Source organism: Mytilus trossulus, chromosome 2, assembly GCF_036588685.1.
Source record: "Mytilus trossulus isolate FHL-02 chromosome 2, PNRI_Mtr1.1.1.hap1, whole genome shotgun sequence".
NCBI classification, from domain to species: Eukaryota; Metazoa; Mollusca; class Bivalvia; order Mytilida; family Mytilidae; genus Mytilus; species Mytilus trossulus.
Window position 1 is genome coordinate 20,735,237 of NC_086374.1, and position 26,341 is coordinate 20,761,577.

Consider the following 26,341-nt stretch of genomic DNA (forward strand, 5'->3'; position numbering starts at 1 on the left):
CGAATATTCAACTTTAGAAATTCTGTATCTTCCTCTAGGAAGGTTTTAAAGTTTGACCTAATTTAAAACCCTTTCTTAAGAGTGCTTTCAAATGGCTGTTTCTGTATTGACCCTGTTAAAGATTCTCGATCACCTGCATTGTCCCTAATTAACCGAGTCTCAGGTCAAAAACAGCTAACCTCGAATCTATCAGTACCTATACCTGGAGATGGTGTTCCTGTTGCAGAAGGTTGACTGGTTGTAACTGCTGTAGATGGTCCTCCAGTTGTAGAAGGTGGACCAGTGCTTACACCTGGAGATGTTGTTCCTGTTGCAGAAGGTTGACCGGTTGTTACTGCTGTAGATGGTCCTTCAGTTGCAGAAGGTGGACCAGTGCTTACACCTGGTGATGGTGTTCCTGTTGCAGAAGTTTGACCGATGGTTACTGCTGTAGATGGTCTTCCAGTTGCTGAAGGTGGACCAGTACTCACACTTGGTGATGGTGCTGTTGTTGCAGGAGGTACACCCGGTGTTGATTTTGACGATGGTCCGCTAGTTGTAATAGGTGAAACAGTATTAACAACTGAAGATGGTGTTCCTGTTGCGGATGTTTCAGCGGTGGTTACACCTGGAGATGGTGTTCCAGTTGCAGAAGGTTGACTGGTTGTTACTGCTGTAGATGGTCCTCCAGTTACAGAAGGTGGACTAGTGCTCACACCTGGTGATGGTGTTCCTGTTGCCGAAGTTGGACTAGTTGCTACTGCTGTAGATGGTCCTCCAGTTGTAGAAGGTGGACCAGTGCTTACACCTGGTGATGGTGTTCCTGTTGCCGAAGTTGGACTAGTTGCTACTGCTGTAGATGGTCCTCCAGTTGTAGAAGGTGGACCAGTGCTTACACCTGGAGATGGTGTTCCTGTTGCATAAGGTTGACCGGTGGTTACTGCTGTAGATGGTCCTCCGGTTACAGAAGGTGGGCCAGTGCTTACACCTGGAGATGGTGTTCCTGTTGCAGAAGGTTGACCGGAAGTTACCGCTGTAGATGGTCCTACAGTTACAGAAGGTGGACCAGTGCTAACAACTGGTGATGGTGTTCCTGTTGCAGAAGGTTGACCGGTAGTTACCGCTGTAGATGGTCCTGCAGTTACAGAAGGTGGACCAGTGCTTACACCTGGTGATGGTGTTCCTGTTGCAGAAGGTTGACTTTTTGTTACTACTGTAGATGGTCCTCCAGTTGTAGAAGGTTTGTCAGTGCTTACAGCTGAAGATGGTGTTTCTGTTTCAGAAGGTTGACCGGTAGTTACCCCTATAGATGGTCCTGCAGTTACAGAAGGTGGACCAGTGCTTACACCTGGTGATGGTGTTCCTGTTGCAGAAGGTTGACCGGAAGTTACAGCTGTAGATGGTCCTGCAGTTACAGAAGGTGGGCCAGTGATTACAGCTGGAGATTGTGTTCCTGTTGCAGAAGGTTGACCGGTGGTTACTGCTGTAGATGGTCCTCCGGTTACAGAAGGTGGGCCAGTGCTTACACCTGGTGATGGTGTTCCTGTTGCAGAAGGTTGACCGGTGGTTACTGCTGTAGATGGTCCTCCGGTTACAGAAGGTGGGCCAGTGCTTACACCTGGTGATGGTGTTCCTGTTGCAGAAGGTTGACCGGTGGTTACTACTGTAGATGGTCCTCCGGTTACAGAAGGTGGGCCAGTGCTTACACCTGGTGATGGTGTTCCTGTTGCAGAAGGTTGACCGGAAGTTACCGCTGTAGATGGTCCTCCAGTTACAGGAGGTGGACCAGTGCTTACACCTGGTGATGGTGTTCCTGTTGCAGAAGGTTGACCGATGGTTACCGCTGTAGATGGTCCTGCAGTTACAGAAGGTGAATCAGTGCTTACACCTGGAGATGGGGTTCCTGTTGCAGTAGGTTGACCGGTGGTTACTGCTGTAGATGGTCCTCCGGTTACAGAAGGTGGACCAGTGATTACAGCTGGTGATGGTGTTCCTGTTGGAGAAGGTTGACCAGTGCTTACACCTGGAGATGGTGTTCCTGTTGCAGAAGGTTGACCGGTGGTTACTACTGTAGATGGTCCTCCGGTTACAGAAGGTGGGCCAGTGCTTACACCTGGTGATGGTGTTCCTGTTGCAGAAGGTTGACCGGTGGTTACCGCTGTAGATGGTCCTGCAGTTACAGAAGGTGGACCAGTGCTTACACCTGGATATGGTGTTCCTGTTGCAGAAGGTTGACCGGTGGTTACTGCTGTAGACGGTCCTCCGGTTACAGAAGGTGGGCCAGTGCTTACACCTGGTGATGGTGTTCCTGTTGCAGAAGGTTGACCGATGGTTACCGCTGTAGATGGTCCTGCAGTTACAGAAGGTGGACCAGTGCTTACACCTGGGGATGGTGTTCCTGTTGCTGAAGGTTGACCGGTGGTTACTACTGTAGATGGTCCTCCGGTTACAGAAGGTGGACCAGTGCTTACACCTGGAGATGTTGTTCCTGTTGCAGAAGGTTGACTTGTTGTTACTGCTGTAGATGGTCCTCCAGTTGCAGAAGGTGGGCCAGTGCTTACAGCTGGAGATGGTGTTCTTGTTGTAGAAGGTTGACTGGTTGTTACTACTGTAGATGGTCCTCCAGTTACATTAGGCGTGTCAGTGCTTACACCTTGAGATGGTGTTCCTGTTGTAGAAGGTTGACCGGTTGTTACTGCAGTAGATGGTCCTTCAATTGCAGAAGGTGGACCAGTGCTTACACCTGGTGATGGTGTTCCTGTTGCAGAAGTTTGACCGGTGGTTACTGCTGTAGATGGTCCTTCGGTTACAGAAGGTGGACCAGTACTCACACTTGGAGATGGTGCTATTGTTGCAGGAGGTACACCCGGTGTTGATCTTGACGATGGTCCGCTAGTTGTAATAGGTGAAACAGTATAAACAACTGAAGATGGTGTTCCTGTTGCAGATGTTTCAGCGGTGGTTACACCTGGAGATGGTGTTCCAGTTGCAAAAGGTTGACTGGTTGTTACTGCTGTAGGTGGTCCTCCAGTTACAGAAGGTGGGACAGTGCTTACACCTGGAGATGGTGTTCCAGTTGCAGAAGGTTGACCGGTGGTTCCTACTGTAGATGGTCCTCCAGTTACAGAAGGTGGACCAGTGCTTACACCTGGAGATGGTGTTCCAGTTGCAGAAGGTTGACTGGTTGTTACTACTGTATATGGTCCGCCGGTTACAGAAGGTGGACTAGTGCTTACACCTGGAGATGGTGTTTCTGTTACAGAAGGTTGACCGGTTGTTACTGCTGTAGATGGTCCTCCAGTTACAGAAGGTGGGCCAGTGCTTACACCTGGAGATGGGGTCCCTGTTGCAGAAGGTTGACCGGTGGTTACTGCTGTAGATGGTCCGCCTGTTACAGAAGGTGGACCAGTGCTTACACCTGTAGATGGTGTTCCCGTTGCAGAAGGTTGACCGGAAGTTACTGCTGTAGATGGTCCTCCGGTTACAGAAGATGGGCCAGTGCTTACACCTGGTGATGGTGTTCCTGTTGCAGAAGATTGACCGGTGGTTACTGCTGTAGATGGTCCTCCAGTTACAGATGGTGGGCCAGTGCTTACACCTGGTGATGGTGTTCCTGTTGCAGAAGGTTGACCGGTGGTTACTACTGTAGATGGTCCTCCAGTTACAGGAGGTGGGCCAGTGCTTACACCTGGTGATGGTGTTCCTGTTGCAGAAGGTTGACCGGTGGTTACTGCTGTAGATGGTCCTCCGGTTACAGAAGGTGGGCCAGTGCTTACAGCTGGTGATGGTGTTCCTGTTGCAGAAGGTTGACCGGTGGTTACTGCTGTAGATGGTCCTCCAGTTCCAGAAGGTGGACCAGTGCTTACACCTGGTGATGGTGTTCCTGTTGCAGAAGGTTGACCGATGGTTTCTACTGTAGATGGTCCTCCGGTTACAGAAGGTGGGCCAGTGCTTACACCTGGTGATGGTGTTCCTGTTGCAGAAGGTTGACCGGTGGTTACTGCTGTAGATGGTCCTCCGGTTACAGAAGGTGGGCCAGTGCTTACACCTGGTGATGGTGTTCCTGTTGCAGAAGGTTGACCGGTGGTTACCGCTGTAGATGGTCCTGCAGTTACAGAAGGTGGACCAGTGCTTACAGCTGGAGATGGTGTTCCTGTTGCAGAAGGTTGACTTGTTGTTACTGCTGTAGATGGTCCTCCAGTTGCAGAAGGTGGGCCAGTGCTTACAGCTGGAGATGGTGTTCTTGTTGTAGAAGGTTGACTGGTTGTTACTACTGTAGATGGTCCTCCAGTTACAGAAGGCGTGTCAGTGCTTACACCTGTAGATGGTGTTCCTGTTGTAGAAGGTTGACCGGTTGTTACTGCAGTATATGGTCCTTCAGTTGCAGAAGGTGGACCAGTGCTTACACCTGGTGATGGTGTTCCTGTTGCAGAAGTTTGACTGGTGGTTACTGCTGTAGATGGTCCTCCGGTTACAGAAGGTGGACCAGTACTCACACTTGGAGATGGTACTATTGTTGCAGGAGGTACACCCGGTGTTGATCTTGACGATGGTCCACTAGTTGTAATAGGTGAAACAGTATTAACAACTGAAGATGGTGTTCCTGTTGCAGATGTTTCAGCGGTGGTTACACCTGGAGATGGTGTTCCAGTTGCAGAAGGTTGACTGGTTGTTACTGCTGTAGATGGTCCTCCAGTTACAGAAGGTGGGCCAGTGCTTACACCTGGAGATGGTGTTCCTGTTGCAGAAGGTTGACCGGTGGTTACTGCTGTAGATGGTCCTGCAGTTACAGAAGGTGGGCCAGTGCTTACAGCTGGTGATGGTGTTCCTGTTGCAGAAGGTTGACCGGTGGTTACTGCTGTATATGGTCCTGCAGTTACAGAAGGTGGACCAGTGCTTACACCTGGAGATGGTGTTCCTGTTGCAGAAGGTTGACCTGTGGTTACTACTGTAGATGGTCCTGCAGTTACAGAAGGTGGGCCAGTGCTTACACCTGGTGATGGTGTTCCTGTTGCAGAAGGTTGACTGGTTGTTACTGCTGTAGATGGTCCTCCAGTTACAGAAGGTGGACCAGTGCTTACAGCTGGAGATGGTGTTCCTGTTGCAGAAGGTTGACCGCTGGTTACTACTGTAGATGGTCCTCCAGTTGTAGAAAGTGGACCAGTGCTTACATCTGGTGATGGTGTTCCTGTTGCAGAAGGTTGACCGGTGGTCACTACTGTAGATGGTCCTCCAGTTGTAGAAGGTGGACCAGTGCTGACACCTGGTGATGGTGTTCCTGTTGCAGAAAGTTGACCGGTGGTTACTGCTGTAGATGGTCCTCCGGTTACAGAAGATGGACCAGTTCTTACACCTGGAGATGGTGTTCCTGTTGCAGAAGGTTGACCGGTAGTTACTGCTGTAGATGGTCCTCCGGTTACAGAAGGTGGACCAGTGCTTACACCTGGAGATGGTGTTCCTGTTGCAGAAGGTTGACTGGTTGTTACTGCTGTAGATGGTCCTCCGGTTACAGAAGGTGGACCAGTGCTTACATGTGGAGATGGTGTTCCTGTTACAGAAGGTTGACCGGTAGTTACTACTGTAGATGGTCCTCCAGTTACAGAAGGTGGGCCAGTGCTTACACCTGGAGATGGTGTTCCTGTTACAGAAGGTTGACCGGTTGTTACTGCTGTAGATGGTCCTCCGGTTACAGAAGGTGGACCGGTGCTTACACCTTGAGATGGTGTTCCTGTTGCAGGGGGTTGACCGGAAGTTACTACTGTAGATGTTCCTGCAGTGACAGAAGGTGGACCAGTGCTTACACCTGGAGATGGTGTTCCTGTTACAGAAGGTTGACTAGTGCTTACTGCTGTAGATGGTCCTCCAGTTACAGAAGGTGGACCAGTGCTTACAGCTGGAGATGGTGTTCCTGTTACAGAAGGTGGGCCAGTGCTTACACCTGGTGATGGTGTTCCTGTTACAGAAGGTCGACCGGTTGTTACTGCTGTAGTTGGTCCTTCAGTTACAGAAGGTGGGCCGGTTGTTACTGCTGTAGATGGTCCTGCAGTTACAGAAGGTGGGCCAGTGCTTACAGCTGGAGATGGTGTTCCTGTTTCAGAAGGTTGACCGGTTGTTACTGCTGTAGTTGGTCCTTCAGTTACAGAAGGTGGGCCAGTGCTTACAGCTGGAGATGGTGTTCCTGTTTCAGAAGGTTGACCGGTTGTTACTGCTGTAGTTGGTCCTTCAGTTACAGAAGGTGGGCCAGTGCTTACACCTGGAGATGGTGTTCCTGTTGAAGAAGGTAGACCGGTGGTTTCTGCTGTAGATGGTCCTCCAGTTACAGAAGGTGGGCCAGTGCTTACACCTGGTGATGGTGTTCCTGTTGCAGAAGGTTGACCTGTGGTTACCGCTGTAGATGGTCCTGCAGTTACAGAAGGTGGACCAGTGCTTACAGCTGGAGATGGTGTTCCTGTTGCAGAAGGTTGACTTGTTGTTACTGCTGTAGATGGTCCTCCAGTTGCAGAAGGTGGGCCAGTGCTTACAGCTGGAGATGGTGTTCTTGTTGTAGAAGGTTGACTGGTTGTTACTATTGTAGATGGTCCTCCAGTTACAGAAGGCGTGTCAGTGCTTACACCTGTAGATGGTGTTCCTGTTGTAGAAGGTTGACCAGTTGTTACTGCAGTATATGGTCCTTCAGTTGCAGAAGGTGGACCAGTGCTTACACCTGGTGATGGTGTTCCTGTTGTTGAAGTTTGACCGCTGGTTACTGCTGTAGATGGTCCTCCGGTTACTGAAGGTGGACCAGTACTCACACTTGGAGATGGTACTATTGTTGCAGGAGGTACACCCGGTGTTGATCTTGACGATGGTCCACTAGTTGTAATAGGTGAAACAGTATTAACAACTGAAGATGGTGTTCCTGTTGCAGATGTTTCAGCGGTGGTTACACCTGGAGATGGTGTTCCAGTTGCAGAAGGTTGACCGGTGGTTACTACTGTAGATGGTCCTCCAGTTGTAGAAGGTGGACCAGTGCTGACACCTGGTGATGGTGTTCCTGTTGCAGAAGGTTGACCGGTGGTTACTGCTGTAGATGGTCCTCCGGTTACAGAAGATGGACCAGTTCTTACACCTGGAGATGGTGTTCCTGTTGCAGAAGGTTGACCGGTAGTTACTGCTGTAGATGGTCCTCCGGTTACAGAAGGTGGACCAGTGCTTACACCTGGAGATGGTGTTCTTGTTGCAGAAGGTTGACTGGTTGTTACTGCTGTAGATGGTCCTCCGGTTACAGAAGGTGGACCAGTGCTTACACGTGGAGATGGTGTTCCTGTTACAGAAGGTTGACCGGTAGTCACTACTGTAGATGGTCCTCCAGGTACAGAAGGTGGGCCAGTGCTTACACCTGGAGATGATGTTCCTGTTACAGAAGGTTGACCGGTTGTTACTGCTGTAGATGGTCCTCCGGTTACAGAAGGTGGACCGGTGCTTACACCTGGAGATGGTGTTCCTGTTGCAGGAGGTTGACCGGTGGTTACTACTGTAGATGGTCCTGCAGTGACAGAAGGTGGACCAGTGCGTACACCTGGAGATGGTGTTCCTGTTACAGAAGGTTGACCAGTGCTTACTGCTGTAGATGGTCCTCCAGTTACAGAAGGTGGACCAGTGCTTACAGCTGGAGATGGTGTTCCTGTTACAGAAGGTGGGCCAGTGCTTACACCTGGTGATGGTGTTCCTGTTACAGAAGGTTGACCGGTTGTTACTGCTGTAGTTGGTCCTTCAGTTACAGAAGGTGGGCCGGTTGTTACTGCTGTAGATGGTCCTGCAGTTACAGAAGGTGGGCCAGTGCTTACAGCTGGAGATGGTGTTCCTGTTTCAGAAGGTTGACCGGTTGTTACTGCTGTAGTTGGTCCTTCAGTTACAGAAGGTGGGCCAGTGCTTACAGCTGGAGATGGTGTTCCTGTTTCAGAAGGTTGACCGGTTGTTACTGCTGTAGTTGGTCCTTCAGTTACAGAAGGTGGGCCAGTGCTTACACCTGGAGATGGTGTTCCTGTTGAAGAAGGTAGACCGGTGGTTTCTGCTGTAGATGGTCCTCCAGTTACAGAAGGTGGGCCAGTGCTTACACCTGGTGATGGTGTTCCTGTTGCAGAAGGTTGACCGGTGGTTACCGCTGTAGATGGTCCTGCAGTTACAGAAGGTGGACCAGTGCTTACAGCTGGAGATGGTGTTCCTGTTGCAGAAGGTTGACTTGTTGTTACTGCTGTAGATGGTCCTCCAGTTGCAGAAGGTGGGCCAGTGCTTACAGCTGGAGATGGTGTTCTTGTTGTAGAAGGTTGACTGGTTGTTACTACTGTAGATGGTCCTCCAGTTACAGAAGGCGTGTCAGTGCTTACACCTGTAGATGGTGTTCCTGTTGTAGAAGGTTGACCGGTTGTTACTGCAGTATAGGGTCCTTCAGTTGCAGAAGGTGGACCAGTGCTTACACCTGGTGATGGTGTTCCTGTTGCAGAAGTTTGACCGGTGGTTACTGCTGTAGATGGTCCTCCGGTTACTGAAGGTGGACCAGTACTCACACTTGGAGATGGTACTATTGTTGCAGGAGGTACACCCGGTGTTGATCTTGACGATGGTCCACTAGTTGTAATAGGTGAAACAGTATTAACAACTGAAGATGGTGTTCCTGTTGCAGATGTTTCAGCGGTGGTTACACCTGGAGATGGTGTTCCAGTTGCAGAAGGTTGACTGGTTGTTACTGCTGTAGAGGGTCCTCCAGTTACAGAAGGTGGGCCAGTGCTTACACCTGGAGATGGTGTTCCTGTTACAGAAGGTTGACCGGTGGTTACTGCTGTAGATGGTCCTGCAGTTACAGAAGGTGGGCCAGTGCTTACAGCTGGTGATGGTGTTCCTGTTGCAGAAGGTTGACCGGTGGTTACTGCTGTAGATGGTCCTGCAGTTACAGAAGGTGGACCAGTGTTTACACCTGGAGATGGTGTTCCTGTTGCAGAAGGTTGACCTGTGGTTACTACTGTAGATGGTCCTGCAGTTACAGAAGGTGGGCCAGTGCTTACACCTGGTGATGGTGTTCCTGTTGCAGAAGGTTGACCGGTGGTTACTGCTGTAGATGGTCCTCCGGTTACAGAAGATGGACCAGTTCTTACACCTGGAGATGGTGTTCCTGTTGCAGAAGGTTGACCGGTAGTTACTGCTGTAGATGGTCCTCCGGTTGCAGAAGGTGGACCAGTGCTTACACCTGGAGATGGTGTTCCTGTTGCAGAAGGTTGACTGGTTGTTACTGCTGTAGATGGTCCTCCGGTTACAGAAGGTGGACCAGTGCTTACACCTGGAGATGGTGTTCCTGTTACAGAAGGTTGACCGGTAGTTACTACTGTAGATGGTCCTCCAGTTACAGAAGGTGGGCCAGTGCTTACACCTGGTGATGGTGTTCCTGTTACAGAAGGTTGACCGGTTGTTACTGCTGTAGATGGTCCTCCGGTTACAGAAGGTGGACCGGTGCTTACACCTGGAGATGGTGTTCCTGTTGCAGGAGATTGACCAGTAGTTACTACTGTAGATGGTCCTGTAGTTACAGAAGGTGGACCAGTGCTTACACCTGCAGATGGTGTTCCTGTTACAAAAGGTTGACCAGTGCTTACTGCTGTAGATGGTCCTCCAGTTGCAGAAGGTGGACCAGTGCTTACAGCTGGAGATGGTGTTCTTGTTGTAGAAGGTTGACTGGTTGGTACTACTGTAGATGGTCCTCCAGTTACAGAAGGCGTGTCAGTGCTTACACCTGTAGATGGTGTTCCTGTTGTAGATAGTTGACCGGTTGTTACTGCAGTATAGGGTCCTTCAGTTGCAGAAGGTGGACCAGTGCTTACACCTGGTGATGGTGTTCCTGTTGCAGAAGTTTGACCGGTGGTTACTGCTGTAGATGGTCCTCCGGTTACTGAAGGTGGACCAGTACTCACACTTGGAGATGGTACTATTGTTGCAGGAGGTACACCCGGTGTTGATCTTGACGATGGTCCACTAGTTGTAATAGGTGAAACAGTATTAACAACTGAAGATGGTGTTCCTGTTGCAGATGTTTCAGCGGTGGTTACACCTGGAGATGGTGTTCCAGTTGCAGAAGGTTGACTGGTTGTTACTGCTGTAGAGGGTCCTCCAGTTACAGAAGGTGGGCCAGTGCTTACACCTGGAGATGGTGTTCCTGTTACAGAAGGTTGACCGGTGGTTACTGCTGTAGATGGTCCTGCAGTTACAGAAGGTGGGCCAGTGCTTACAGCTGGTGATGGTGTTCCTGTTGCAGAAGGTGGACCAGTGTTTACACCTGGAGATGGTGTTCCTGTTGCAGAAGGTTGACCTGTGGTTACTACTGTAGATGGTCCTGCAGTTACAGAAGGTGGGCCAGTGCTTACACCTGGTGATGGTGTTCCTGTTGCAGAAGGTTGACCGGTGGTTACTGCTGTAGATGGTCCTCCGGTTACAGAAGATGGACCAGTTCTTACACCTGGAGATGGTGTTCCTGTTGCAGAAGGTTGACCGGTAGTTACTGCTGTAGATGGTCCTCCGGTTGCAGAAGGTGGACCAGTGCTTACACCTGGAGATGGTGTTCCTGTTGCAGAAGGTTGACTGGTTGTTACTGCTGTAGATGGTCCTCCGGTTACAGAAGGTGGACCAGTGCTTACACCTGGAGATGGTGTTCCTGTTACAGAAGGTTGACTGGTAGTTACTACTGTAGATGGTCCTCCAGTTACAGAAGGTGGGCCAGTGCTTACACCTGGAGATGGTGTTCCTGTTACAGAAGGTTGACCGGTTGTTACTGCTGTAGATGGTCCTCCGGTTACAGAAGGTGGACCGGTGCTTACACCTGGAGATGGTGTTCCTGTTGCAGGAGATTGACCAGTAGTTACTACTGTAGATGGTCCTGCAGTTACAGAAGGTGGACCAGTGCTTACACCTGCAGATGGTGTTCCTGTTACAAAAGGTTGACCAGTGCTTACTGCTGTAGATGGTCCTCCAGTTGCAGAAGGTGGACCAGTGCTTACAGCTGGAGATGGTGTTCTTGTTGTAGAAGGTTGACTGGTTGTTACTACTGTAGATGGTCCTCCAGTTACAGAAGGCGTGTCAGTGCTTACACCTGTAGATGGTGTTCCTGTTGTAGATAGTTGACCGGTTGTTACTGCAGTATAGGGTCCTTCAGTTGCAGAAGGTGGACCAGTGCTTACACCTGGTGATGGTGTTCCTGTTGCAGAAGTTTGACCGGTGGTTACTGCTGTAGATGGTCCTCCGGTTACTGAAGGTGGACCAGTACTCACACTTGGAGATGGTACTATTGTTGCAGGAGGTACACCCGGTGTTGATCTTGACGATGGTCCACTAGTTGTAATAGGTGAAACAGTATTAACAACTGAAGATGGTGTTCCTGTTGCAGATGTTTCAGCGGTGGTTACACCTGGAGATGGTGTTCCAGTTGCAGAAGGTTGACTGGTTGTTACTGCTGTAGAGGGTCCTCCAGTTACAGAAGGTGGGCCAGTGCTTACACCTGGAGATGGTGTTCCTGTTACAGAAGGTTGACCGGTGGTTACTGCTGTAGATGGTCCTGCAGTTACAGAAGGTGGGCCAGTGCTTACAGCTGGTGATGGTGTTCCTGTTGCAGAAGGTGGACCAGTGTTTACACCTGGAGATGGTGTTCCTGTTGCAGAAGGTTGACCTGTGGTTACTACTGTAGATGGTCCTGCAGTTACAGAAGGTGGGCCAGTGCTTACACCTGGTGATGGTGTTCCTGTTGCAGAAGGTTGACCGGTGGTTACTGCTGTAGATGGTCCTCCGGTTACAGAAGATGGACCAGTTCTTACACCTGGAGATGGTGTTCCTGTTGCAGAAGGTTGACCGGTAGTTACTGCTGTAGATGGTCCTCCGGTTGCAGAAGGTGGACCAGTGCTTACACCTGGAGATGGTGTTCCTGTTGCAGAAGGTTGACTGGTTGTTACTGCTGTAGATGGTCCTCCGGTTACAGAAGGTGGACCAGTGCTTACACCTGGAGATGGTGTTCCTGTTACAGAAGGTTGACCGGTAGTTACTACTGTAGATGGTCCTCCAGTTACAGAAGGTGGGCCAGTGCTTACACCTGGAGATGGTGTTCCTGTTACAGAAGGTTGACCGGTTGTTACTGCTGTAGATGGTCCTCCGGTTACAGAAGGTGGACCGGTGCTTACACCTGGAGATGGTGTTCCTGTTGCAGGAGATTGACCAGTAGTTACTACTGTAGATGGTCCTGCAGTTACAGAAGGTGGACCAGTGCTTACACCTGCAGATGGTGTTCCTGTTACAAAAGGTTGACCAGTGCTTACTGCTGTAGATGGTCCTCCAGTTACAGAAGGTGGACCAGTGCTTACAGCTGGAGATGGTGTTCCTGTTACAGAAGGTGGGCCAGTGCTTACACCTGGTGATGGTGTTCCTGTTACAGAAGGTTGACCGGTTGTTACTGCTGTAGTTGGTCCTTCAGTTACAGAAGATGGGCCGGTTGTTACTGCTGGAGATGGTGTTCCTGTTTCAGAAGGTTGACCGGTTGTTACTGCTGTAGTTGGTCCTTCAGTTACAGAAGGTGGGCCAGTGCTTACAGCTGGAGATGGTGTTCCTGTTTCAGAAGGTTGACCGGTTGTTACTGCTGTAGTTGGTCCTTCAGTTACAGAAGGTGGGCCAGTGCTTACACCTGGAGATGGTGTTCCTGTTGAAGAAGGTAGACCGGTGGTTTCTGCTGTAGATGGTCCTCCAGTTACAGAAGGTGGGCCAGTGCTTACACCTGGAGATGGTGTTCCTGTTTCAGAAGGTTGACCGGTTGTTACTGCTGTAGATGGTCCTCCGGTTACAGAAGATGGGCCAGTGCTTACACCTGGAGATGGTGTTCCTGTTGCAGAAGGTTGACCGGTAGTTACTACTGTAGATGGTCCTCCAGTTGAAGAAGGTGGACCATGGCTTACACCTGGTGATGGTGTTCCTGTTGCAGAAGGTTGACCGGTAGTTACTGCTGTAGATGGTCCTCCGGTTACAGAAGGTGGACCAGTGCTTACACCTGGAGATGGTGTTCCTGTTGCAGAAGGTTGACTGGTTGTTACTGCTGTAGATGGTCCTCCAGTTACAGAAGGTGGACCAGTGCTTACACCTGGGGATGGTGTTCCTGTTACAGAAGGTTTACCGGTAGTTACAACTGTAGATGGTCCTCCAGTTACAGAAGATGGGCCAGTGCTTACACCTGGTGATGGTGTTCCTGTTGCAGAAGGTTGACCGGAAGTTACCGCTGTAGATGGTCCTCCAGATACAGAAGGTGGGCCAGTGCTTACACCTGGAGATGGTGTTCCTGTTACAGAAGGTGGGCCAGTGCTTACAGCTGGAGATGGTGTTCCTGTTACAGAAGGTGGACCAGTGCTTACAGCTGGAGATGGTGTTCCTGTTACAGAAGGTGGACCAGTGCTTACACCTGGAGATGTTGTTCCTGTTGCAGAAGGTCTACCGGTAGTTACTACTGTTGATGGTCCACCAGTTACAGAAGGTGGGCCAGTGCTTACACCTGGAGATGGTGTTCCTGTTTCAGATGTTTCAGCGGTGGTTACACCTGGAGATGATGTTCCTGTTGCAGAAGGTTGACCGGTGGTTACTACTGTAGATGATCCTCCAGTTACAGAAGTCGGGCCAGTGCTTACACCTGATGATGGTGTTCCTGTTGCAGAAGGTTGACCGGTGGTTACGGCTGTAGATGGTCCTCCAGTTACAGAAGGTGGGCCAGTGCTTACACCTGGAGATGGTGTTCCTGTTACAGAAGGTTGACCGGTGGTTACGGCTGTAGATGGTCCTCCAGTTACAGAAGGTGGGCCAGTGCTTACACCTGGAGATGGTGTTCCTGTTACAGAAGGTTGACCGGTAGTTACTACTGTAGATGGTCCTCCAGTTACAGAAGGTGGGCCAGTGCTTACACCTGGTGATGGTGTTCCTGTTACAGAAGGTTGACCGGTAGTTACTACTGTAGATGGTCCTCCAGTTACAGAAGGTGGACCTGTGCTTACACCTGGTGATGGTGTTCCTGTTACAGAAGGTTGACCGGTTGTTACTGCTGTAGATGGCCCTCCAGTTACAGAAGGTGGACCTGTGCTTACACCTGGAGATGTTGTTCCTGTTGCAGAAGGTTGACTGGTTGTTACTGATGTAGATGGTTCGCCAATTGCAGAAGGTGAACCAGTGCTTACACCTGGTGATGGTGTTCCTGTTGCAGAAGGTTGACCGGTGGTTACCGCTGTAGATGGTCCTGCAGTTACAGAAGGTGGGCCAGTGCTTACACCTGGAGATGGTGTTCCAGTTGCAGAAGGTTGACCGGTAGTTACTACTGTAGATGGTCCTGCAGTTACAGATGGTGGGCCAGTGCTTACACCTGGAGATGGTGTTCCAGTTGCAGAAGGTTGACCGGTAGTTACTACTGTAGATGGTCCTCCAGTTACAGAAGGTGGGCCAGTGCTTACACCTGATGATGGTGTTCCAGTTGCAGAAGGTTGACCGGTAGTTACTACTGTAGATGGTCCTCCAGTTACAGAAGGTGGGCCAGTGCTTACACCTGGTGATGGTGTTCCTGTTACAGAAGGTTGACCGGTAGTTACTACTGTAGATGGTCCTCCAGTTACAGAAGGTGGACCTGTGCTTACACCTGGTGATGGTGTTCCTGTTACAGAAGGTTGACCGGTTGTTACTGCTGTAGATGGTCCTCCAGTTACAGAAGGTGGACCTGTGCTTACATCTGGAGATGTTGTTCCTGTTGCAGAAGTTTGACTGGTTGTTACTGCTGTAGATGGTCCTCCGGTTACAGAAGATGGGCCAGTGCTTACACCTGGAGATGTTGTTCCTGTTGCAGAAGGTCTACCGGTAGTTACTACTGTTGATGGTCCACCAGTTACAGAATGTGGGCCAGTGCTTACACCTGGAGATGGTGTTCCTGTTTCAGATGTTTCAGCGGTGGTTACACCTGGAGATGGTGTTCCTGTTGCAGAAGGTTGGCCGGTGGTTACCACTGTAGATGGTCCTCCAGTTACAGAAGTCGGGCCAGTGCTTACACCTGGTGATGGTGTTCCTGTTGCAGAAGGTTGACCGGTGGTTACCGCTGTAGATGGTCCTCCAGTTACAGAAGTCGGGCCAGTGCTTACACCTGGTGATGGTGTTCCAGTTGCAGAAGGTTGACCAGTGGTTACGGCTGTAGATGGTCCTCCAGTTACAGAAGGTGGGCCAGTGCTTACACCTGGAGATGGTGTTCCTGTTACAGAAGGTTGACCGGTAGTTACTACTGTAGATGGTCCTCCAGTTACAGAAGGTGGACCTGTGCTTACACCTGGTGATGGTGTTCCTGTTACAGAAGGTTGACCGGTAGTTACTACTGTAGATGGTCCTCCAGTTACAGAAGGTGGACCTGTGCTTACACCTGGTGATGGTGTTCCTGTTACAGAAGGTTGACCGGTTGTTACTGCTGTAGATGGTCCTCCAGTTACAGAAGGTGGACCTGTGCTTACACCTGGAGATGTTGTTCCTGTTGCAGAAGGTTGACTGGTTGTTACTGATGTAGATGGTTCGCCAGTTGCAGAAGGTGAACCAGTGCTTACACCTGGTGATGGTGTTCCTGTTGCAGAAGGTTGACCGGTGGTTACCGCTGTAGATGGTCCCCCAGTTACAGATGGTGGACCAGTGCTTACACCTGGAGATGGTGTTCTTGTTGCAGAAGGTTGGCCTACTGTTACTTGTACAGACTGTAGTCCTGTTGGGACTTTTGTAGATTGTGATACTGTTGAAGAAAATTGAAAAATTAAATAAGTACAACCCGGGATATTTTATTGTTTAATTTAACTATATGCTCTTTTAATAAAATTTTCTGATATTAATTTTTAAAAATCTTTTAACTCATTAATATTTTATTTTATTAAAGTCTTTCTATTTGCACAGTCAGATAATTTGAATTCTTACTGAATACTTATTTTCTAGTGTTAAAAAGGATTTCATTATGTACTGGTTTCTTTAGAATATAAGTAGAGTACATATTTTGCAGTTCATAATTTGAGAACATACCGATGAAACAGGCGTTGAGTTTAACGTCTACATAGTACGGTTGATTGGGATTATTCTTTGTCAACAATGTAATGATAACTTTATCTGCAAACACACCAGAGGGGAATGGTGCTATTTCGTCTCCGTTGTAAACCTTGAATACAGAAACATATAATTATGGTTATATGAGGTAAACAGACCACACAGATATTCACTAAAACACGAATCACTATAAAACAGACTTTTACTGCTTGGACGTCTCCTAAAGTTATGTGTCAATGAGACAAAAACACAATCAAAATGCAGCTAGTGGTCTTTATACAGTATTGTCTACAATGATTTTTAAAATGTATGAAGATATTCTGAATGAATGAAAAGGATATTTCTAACGATCTGTTATTTTAACACCCTATTCTCTAGAAAAACAGATTTAACAAAAGGTGTCATACAACAATCACAGACAAGACATTAGATTTGACAAAGGCATGTGTATAGTGGTAGTGGTTCACTTGTTGTTTGAAAATTGAAATTTTACTATTCCTATTCAGATCTTGCTTGGTGGACTTAAAAACAAGTACTTAAATGAACATACAGAACAATCAACACTGGGAAATGATTGAGGTTTAATGAACAATAAATCACAACCAAAGCAATACGAAACAAAATTAAATGGTATCACCAAGTGCTCCCATTAACTCAGTGAGATTTTAACATGACGTCCTTCAAACTCTTTGAGTACCCACCTGTGGTAAAATATGAATACATTGTTTGGGCTGTCCCAATCGTACTCCCACGTCATATGCTTTTTATGAATGAGCTACCCGACGTCATAGAACGATGATGTCAGAATATAAGCATTTTACAGGGAAATACACGCTTGTAAAACCGAAAATCATCAATACAAGGAAACGTAAACAAACTATGCTTAAATGTGTTATATAAGTTACTTCATATCAGAAAAAAATATTATTTAGGTTCATCCATACCTGTCTAAATATGTTATTATCAATATTCTTAGCATGTCACTTGTTCAGTTTATTCCATTTTTTTTTACGTCAATTAAATAGTGCGTTTATTTATGGGAACGGCAAAAAAAAGCCTTCACCTAGAACGCTTCGATCCAAAACAATTGCCATATTTGTTGTATTAGAATCAAAATAATTCTTGGGGTCTTGAATATATATCGTAATTTTACCACGGGTTGTCCCTTTATGCCAATATTTTCCCCCTCGCTATCACTAAGGGTAAAATATTTGTCATAAAGGGCCAACCCTTGGTAAAATCACAATATATATTCCAGCCCCCATGAATTATTTCTTATTTGCTGGTTAAAAATTATGTTATCTTACAGTCTAATATCAGATGGTGTCTGTCAGTGTAATTTCAAATTGTTTGTCCATAAGGAAGCAATTTTTAATATAAAATTTTAATAACTGCAAACAGTATCTAGTCAAAGTTGTAAAAACGAAAACAATATCACATTGATTGACGATATATTCTTATAGTAATTCAAATCTAAAACTCGAAATCAGTAAAGATGTTAGTATCTGATTGGTCACAGAGCATGCCTCAACATCGAGTTGTTGTAAACAAATATCAAAATTGTTGTTTTGTTTGTTAATTTGTATAATTTTGTGGAGACAGTTTTAAGGTGTAAGAGCATATTCTACTAACTAATAACGCAGAAGGTTTTATTTCGGTCAACTGTACTTTGTGAGGGAATGGAGTTGAAACGCTTCTTGTCATGCTACCTTTCGATACAATCGAAGAGGGGGATCTTCAGCGCCATCTGAACTTTATAAATCCAATACTTTCGACCCTTTTTTATGTCTTTTATCTTATTAAGGAAAGGGTTGAACATTATGGAACGAATTGACTCACCTTTCCTATCTGGTGTGGCAACACATCCTGAGAATCCTGTACACTGACAATGTATGTATTTACATTGCTTTCATTGGAACTTGGGTAAATTTCTACACTTCCTAACTCTGGTTTCTGTCTAAGCAAAATAGATATCATAGGGATTTCAATCTTATTGTCCAATATGATTAATGAATCACCTCCAGGTCGAATTTTCTCTACATCGTTTTGTGTTGGAACATTTATTTCAATACTTCCGTCAGGAATTAATGCCGGACTCGACATACCATCGACTGATTCGCATGTTGATGCTGTAAGTTAAAACAAAATGTCTATATTATCATCAACTATATTATGATTCAATCCAATCTTTACAAATTCACTGTAAATGGTTCATAAGCATTCATCGCAGTGAACTTCGGTGAATATGCAAGATACATGTATAATAGTGTCATGTGTAAAAACGCGTTCTTGCTCTTTTTCATACAGTTTTACAAAATATTTGTTAATTTATTATGCCCAATATCTTTATTTTCAATAAAGCAAGAATAAATCATGAAGTCCGATAAGTTTGAAAGTTTTTTTACCAAAGTAATGTTTTTATTAAAACGAGAAATTTTTATAATGTTTCGGGCTCCAGAATACGTTCCTCGTATTTGCAGTTACAACGCGTTTGTGTTTTTTAACTTCTGTCATCAGTTTCATACGACAAAGTTAACTTTAGTGTTTAGGGTTGAAGTGTACTAATTTCTAAATAGCTTAATAAATTGAACATGCAAAACATAAATGGAAACGAAAAAGGAAGTATGTTTTAGTGTAGACGTCCTAAATTGTGTGAATTAATTGAAATATAGTACATTGAATGTGCCTGAGGCGAGCAGATACTGATGTTTACATCTATTATGCAATTATGAAAAAAAGGAAAATACCAAAACTAATACCTATTCATATCATTTCACTATTAATAAAATACCAGAAAAGAATCAGAGTTACTCCTGGGAGTGATATGTTCATTATTCCATAAGCAAATATTTAGAAAACAATATCAGTTTATACACTTCTTAGTCGTTGTAAATAAAGGATAAACGCAGCGGTCCACCAAATGACCCAACTGACCCACTAACAGTTAAATAGTTATATGAAGCACAACGTCTATAGCTTATCATTATCTAAATGCAAAAGAGATGGCACAAATATCAATATGTTGTATATATACCATGATTAAGTTGGAAGGAACAAAATAATTTCCTTGAAAATTAGAAGTGCAACGGCTTATACATCTGCAAAACTAATTGCATTGCCCTACCACTAGTTGTTCTCCATAAACTGATATAATCACAAACTAAAAATGGTTAATTAAGCACAAGTTTCAACAATTCTTAACCATGACTGGGTGGATGAGAAAAAAACATGCTAGTGATCTAGACTTTTTGAAGTCAAATATATTACCTTTTAAAAAGATAAAAAAATCTATTTTTAAGATACCAACGTTGTAATAACCAATACGTAAAACGTTAAACGTACGAGTGTAAACTATTTGTTATAACACTATGTACAATGATTTCTGTCATATGTAAATAATAAAATTAACGGTACCAATTTTCCTGCACCAGATACGCATTTCGACAATATATGTCTCTTCAGTGATGCTCGTGGTCAAAATATTTGAAATCCAAAGCTTAGATAAAAGATGAAGAGCTATAATCTAAAAGGTCCAAAAAAGTAGAGCCAAATCCGTGAAAGGAATCAGAGCTTTGCATGAGGGAGATACATTCCTTAATTTATAATAATTTCTGACATTTTGTAACAGCAAATTTTAATAACACAATAAATCCGTATTTTCATGCCAGTAACGAAGTACTGGCTACTGGGCTGGTGATACCCTCGGGGACTAAAAGTCTACCAGCAGAGGCTTTGACCCAATGTAGTAATAGAATTAACAGTACCAATTTTCCTGCACCAGATGGACATTCGGTTAACAACAAGTTAAACATTCGGACCTTACACAGAAAATGTCGAATAAAAAAAACTATACTGTTTTTCATTTATCTAAAAATCAGTTGTATTGCACAATACATTTCAACAACAGTGGCCAAAAAGCGAACCGATCACCTGATTGGGTATTTCCATTTGATATCAAAGAAATAAATTGATAACCTTAAAATGAAGTTAAATCAGCATTAGCCTTCTTATAGGAAAGATCAAACAATCAAACATCTGAAAAAGATTTACGACGTTACACAGCTAACTCGGTTTTAAAGAGGCCGAAACTTTGTGTCGCTGTAAAATAATGTATTACTCACATCCCTTACTATTTTGGGTAGTAATTCTTATAATAGAAATCAGCATATAAATGTCGATTCAATTGTACTATCTCGTTCAAAACAAAGACAAAACAGGCGTAATTTATAGGCCTCATATATTTACCTGAAGCTGTAGTCAAGGAAGGTATTATCGTAGTTGGTTCTGAAGTCATTACATGTTGACTTGTTAAAGATGACGTTCTTTGTAGATTACAGGCAATCAATTCTATCATATCAATGGATACATCGTTGTCTCCAACTCCAGTAAAGGAAATTTTTAATACTTTCGCAGCGTCATAATTCAATAATGTATCTTCATTACTATTAATAATGATCTATAAAAAAAAAATCATATCAATTTAGATCTAAAAATGTCAGAGAAGTTAGTTATGAATAGTGGTCTCTAGGAAGCAAACAATTTTCAACTTTCAACGTATGTGCAATTGTATTTTTTAACAATATTTTATTTAAATCTTCTTTGCAAATTTTTCAACACTTATAAAAGGTAAATTAAATCATCTTACACGGAGGTTCAGAAAAATAATGAAAATAGTGAAAAATAAACCGTATTTAAACTAGATGTTTCAAAGCGACCCGAATGGCCCCGTCTCAAAAAATTGAAAAATCTGCAATTTCAACACCACATGTGGACACAAACATGATGATAGTCTCACATTTCAAAAATCACCTCAAAATCTAGAGGCGTGAAGAAAAAAAAACCCGCATAACTGCGGTTTTCAATTATTTCTCAAATTCTAAAGCCCGTCATTTCGGCAAAATAAGTGGAGCGGAACGAAATATAAACTTGATCAGTAACTCATCATGGTTAACTCAGATACAAAAAATCAGCTCAATATCTGAAGGCGTTTCAAACAAAACTTCGTATAATGGTTTGTTGCGGAATGACGGTATTACGGAATTTCGAACAAGCGTAAAACTATACGGCATCGACAACTTCGTTGCGGGGCCATAAAAAACTACAGTCTTTGCAATCAGACTTCAATTTCTTTGTGTTGCAAAATAGTTACATACACTAACCGTTTTTATCTGGTTTGTGGTTTCATCTGTATAAGTCAAAGTAATCTCATCAATATTGTCTCCATTCACATTGATTGACACAAGTGTTGATACCTTGGTAAGTGAAATAGTCAAAGTTGATGATGATAGTACAGTTAAGCTTCGATTATCATCCGAGTTTTGAAGACCAATCAAAGTCTCAGCTGATACTATCTCATCGTCATATGTTATTGACAGACCAACTCCTGAGTCTTCCATCAAATTCATCGATTGACATTCCTCAGGTGCAGGTGATGGTGTCGGTGTCGCCATTGAAATTGATGGTCCTTCTGTTGGACCTGTCGATGGTGCTGTCGTTGTACTGGGTGTACCTGTAGTCGAACTTGATGGTCCTGCTACAGTTGAGAATGGTGTTCCTTCGGTTGCACCTGTCGTCGATGGTGCTGCTGTAGTAGATGGTGGTCCCTCTGTTTGACCTACTAGTGGCACTGTCGTTATACTTGGTAAACCTGTAATTCCACTTGTCGGCAGTGCCGATGTAGCTGATGAAACAGTGGTTGGGCCTGCTGAGGTTGACTTTTCACATGCAATTAGTTCTATCTTATCAACAGAAACATCAATGTCCTCATTCGATGCAGTAAAAGAGATTTCTATTTCTCCGGCTATAACATAGTTTAATGGTGTGTCTTGATTTGCAACAGTAGTTACCTGGAATGAGTTTAATAACACTGCAGACATTATATGAACGTTGCAATAATATTATAATGAATGACAATTGTTTTCATATTGTTTTTTTTTCTCGACATAAAGAAATATGCTAATGAAAAGTGGCGACCAAAATTATAATAAAACCGTGTGACCAATATCATTATGATACACTGTTGCTAATTTCAATAAAAATAAAGTTTTTGAACTAATCTTCTTAAGACTGTGTTTAGTCGTTTGGATATTTTATTGATTTTTTGGTATATTTCTTCCTCAAATTTCACTAGGAACAAGCGATATGGCTTAACCGTAATGAGTTTCAAGTGGTGGTTAAGTCCGCCAATTTACTAAAAGAAACACAATAATTTAATTTTGTATTCAAATACTTGCTGCAATGGTTACCAAAACGTACCGTTTTTATCTGGTTTTTTGTTTCATCTGTAAAAGTCAAAGTAATCTCTTCAATATTGTCTCCATTCACATTGATTGACACAAGTGTTGATACCTTGGTAAGTGAAATCGTTACGGTTGATGACGTTGTTACAGTCAGTTTTCTATTATCATCCGAGCTTTGAAGACCAATCAAAGTGTCAGCTGATATTATCTCATCGTCATATGTTATTGACAGACCAACTTCTGAGTCTTCCATCAAATCAAGAGATGGACATTCCTCAGGTGCAGGTGATGGTGTCGGTGTCGCCAATGAAATTGATGGTCCTTCTGTTGGACTTGTGGATGGTGCTGTCGATGTACTGGGTGCACCAGTAGTCGAACTTGATGGTCCTGCTACAGTTGAGGATGGTGTTCCTTCGGTTGCACCTGTCGTCGATGGTGCTGCTGTAGTAGATGGGGGTCCCCCTGTTTGACCTACTAGTGTCACTGTCGTTATACTTGGTAAACCTGTGATTCCACTTGTCGTCGGTGCCGATGTAGCTGATGAAACAGTGGTTGGACCTGCTGAGGTTGACTTTTCACATGCAATTAGTTCTATCTTATCAACAGAAACATCAATGTCCTCATTCGATGCAGTAAAAGAGATTTCTATTTCTCCGGCTATAACATAGTTTAATGGTGTGTCTTGATTTGCAACAGTAGTTACCTGGAATGAGTTTAATAACACTGCAGACATATTATGAACGTTGCAATAATTATAATGGAAGACAATTTTTTTCATATTGTTGTTTTTCTCTAAATAAAGAAATATTCTAATAAAAAGTGGCGACCAATATTATAATAAAACCGTGTTACCATAATCATTATAATACACTGTTGCTAATATTATTAAAAATAAACTTTTTGGACTAATTTTCTTAAGACTGTGTTTAGTAGTTTAGATATTTTATTGATTTTTTGGTATATTTCTTCCTCAAATTTCACTAGGAACAAGCGATGTGACTTAACAGTAATGAGTTTCCAGTGGTGGTTAAGTCCGCCAAGTTACAGAAAGAAACACCATAATTTAACTTTGTATTCAAATACTTACTGCAATGGTTGCCAATACGTACCGTGTTTATCTGGTTTGTGGTTTCATCTGTAAAAGTCAAAGTAATCTCTTCAATATTGTTTCCATTCACATTGATTGACACAAGTGTTGATACCTTGGTAAGTGAAATCTTTACGGTTGATGACGGTGTTACAGTCAGTTTTCTATTATCATCCGAGCGTTGAAGACCAATCAAAGTGTCAGCTGATATTATCTCATCGTCATATGTTATTGACAGACCAACTCCGGAGTCTTCCATCAAATCAAGAGATGTACATTCCTCAGGTGCAGGTGATGGTGTCGGTGTCGCCATTGAAACTGATGGTCCTTCTGTTGGACCTGTCGATGGTGCTGTCGTTGTACTGGGTGCACCTGTAGTCGAACTTAATGGTCCTGCTGCAGTTAAGGATGGTGTTCCTTCGGTTGCACCTGTTGTCGATGGTGCTGATGTAGTAGATGGTGGTCCCCCTGTTTGACCTACTAGTGGCACTGTCGTTATACTTGGTAAACCTGTGATTCCACTTGTCGTCGGTGCCGATGTAGCTGATGAAACAGTGGTTGGACCTGCTGAGGTTGACTTTTCACATGCAATTAGTTCTATCTTATCAACAGAAACATCAATGTCCTCATTCGATGCAGTAAAAGAGATTTCTATTTCTCCGGCTATAACATAGTTTAATGGTGTGTCTTGATTTGCAACAGTAGTTACCTGGAATGAGTTTAATAACACTGCAGACATATTATGAACGTTGCAATAATTATAATGGAAGACAATTTTGTTCATATTGTTGTTTTTCTCTAAATAAAGAAATATTCTAATAAAAAGTGGCGACCAATATTATAATAAAACCGTGTGACCAAAGTCATTATAATACACTGTTGCTAATATTATTAAAAATAAACTTTTTGGACTAATTTTCTTAAGACTGTGTTTAGTAGTTTAGATATTTTATTGATTTTTTGGTATATTTCTTCCTCAAATTTCACTAGGAACAAGCGATGTGACTTAACAGTAATGAGTTTCCAGTGGTGGTTAAGTCCGCCAAGTTACAGAAAGAAACACCATAATTTAACTTTGTATTCAAATACTTACTGCAATGGTTGCCAATACGTACCGTGTTTATCTGGTTTGTGGTTTCATCTGTAAAAGTCAAAGTAATCTCTTCAATATTGTTTCCATTCACATTGATTGACACAAGTGTTGATACCTTGGTAAGTGAAATCTTTACGGTTGATGACGGTGTTACAGTCAGTTTTCTATTATCATCCGAGCTTTGAAGACCAATCAAAGTGTCAGCTGATATTATCTCATCGTCATATGTTATTGACAGACCAACTCCTGAGTCTTCCATCAAATCAAGAGATGTACATTCCTCAGGTGCAGGTGATGGTGTCGGTGTCGCCATTGAAACTGATGGTCCTTCTGTTGGACCTGTCGATGGTGCTGTCGTTGTACTGGGTGCACCTGTAGTCGAACTTGATGGTCCTGCTACAGTTAAGGATGGTGTTCCTTCGGTTGCACCTGTTGTCGATGGTGCTGCTGAAGTAGACGGTGATCCTGCTGTTTCACCTACTAGTGGCACTGTCGTTATACTTGGTAAACCTGTGATTCCACTTGTCGTCGGTGCCGATGTAGCTGATGAAACAGTGGTTGAACCTGCTGATGTTGATTTTTCACATGCAATTAGTTCTATCTTATCAACAGAAACATCAATGTCCTCATTCGATGCAGTAAAAGAGATTTCTATTTCTCCGACTATAACATAGTTTAATGGTGTGTCTTGATTTGCAACTGTAGTTACCTGGAATGAGTTTAATAACACTGCAGACATTAAATGAACGTTGCAATAATTATAATGGAAGACATTTTTTTTTATATTATTGTTTTTCTCGAAATAAAGAAATTTGCTAATAAAAAGTGGCGACCAATATTATAATAAAACCGTGTGACCTATATCATTATAATACACTGTTGCAAATATCATTAAAAATAAACTTTTTGGACTAATTTTCTTAAGACTGTGTTTAGTAGTTTGGATATTTTATTGATTTTTTGGTATATTTCTTCCTCAAATGTCACTAGGAACAAGCGATGTGGATTAACAGTAATGAGTTTCCAGTGGTGGTTAAGTCTGCCAAGTTACAGAAAGAAACACCATAATTTAATTTTGTATTCAAATACTTACTGCAATGGTTGCAAATACGTACCGTGTTTATCTGGTTTGTGGTTTCATCTGTAAAAGTCAAAGTAATCTCTTCAATATTGTCTCCATTCACATTGATTGACACAAGTGTTGATACCTTGGTAAGTGAAATCTTTACGGTAGATGACGGTGATACAGTCAGTTTTCTATTATCATCCGAGCTTTGAAGACCAATCAAAGTGTCAGCTGATATTATCTCATCGTCATATGTTATTGACAGACCAACTCCTGAGTCTTCCATCAAATCAAGAGATGGACATTCCTCAGGTGCAGGTGATGGTGTCGGTGTCGCCATTGAAACTGATGGTCCTTCTGTTGGATTTGTCGATGGTGCTGTCGTTGTACTGGGTGCACCTGTAGTCGAACTTGATGGTCCTGCTACAGTTGAGGCTGGTGTTCCTTCGGTTGCACCTGTCGTCGATGGTGCTGCTGTAGTAGATGGTGGTCCCCCTGTTTCACCTACTAGTGGCACTGTCGTTATACTTGGTAAACCTGTGATTCCACTTGTCATCGGTGCCGATGTAGCTGATGATACAGTGGTTGGACCTGCTGAGGTTGACTTTTCACATGCAATTAGTTCTATCTTATCAACAGAAACATCAATGTCCTCATTCGATGCAGTAAAAGAGATTTCTATTTCTCCGGCTATAACATAGTTTAATGGTGTGTCTTGATTTGCAACAGTAGTTACCTGGAATGAGTTTAATAACACTGCAGACATTAAATGAACGTTGCAATAA

At 44.2% G+C, this 26,341-nt stretch overlaps 1 protein-coding gene across 1 annotated transcript in view; it reads right to left on the reverse strand.

Annotated features, from left to right (window-relative positions):
• The window catches only part of LOC134705650 (mucin-19-like), a 60,398-nt gene that overhangs the window by 12,207 nt on the left and 21,850 nt on the right, over window positions 1-26,341 (reverse strand). The window contains exons 21-29 of the mRNA XM_063564370.1: window positions 25,606-26,292; window positions 24,513-25,199; window positions 23,420-24,106; window positions 22,327-23,013; window positions 21,231-21,917; window positions 20,317-20,527; window positions 17,911-18,200; window positions 16,051-16,183; window positions 203-15,769 (exon numbers count right to left, since the gene is read on the reverse strand). Coding sequence (XP_063420440.1) covers window positions 203-15,769; window positions 16,051-16,183; window positions 17,911-18,200; window positions 20,317-20,527; window positions 21,231-21,917; window positions 22,327-23,013; window positions 23,420-24,106; window positions 24,513-25,199; window positions 25,606-26,292 — 19,636 coding nt within the window. The remainder of the gene's footprint in view (window positions 1-202; window positions 15,770-16,050; window positions 16,184-17,910; window positions 18,201-20,316; window positions 20,528-21,230; window positions 21,918-22,326; window positions 23,014-23,419; window positions 24,107-24,512; window positions 25,200-25,605; window positions 26,293-26,341) is intronic.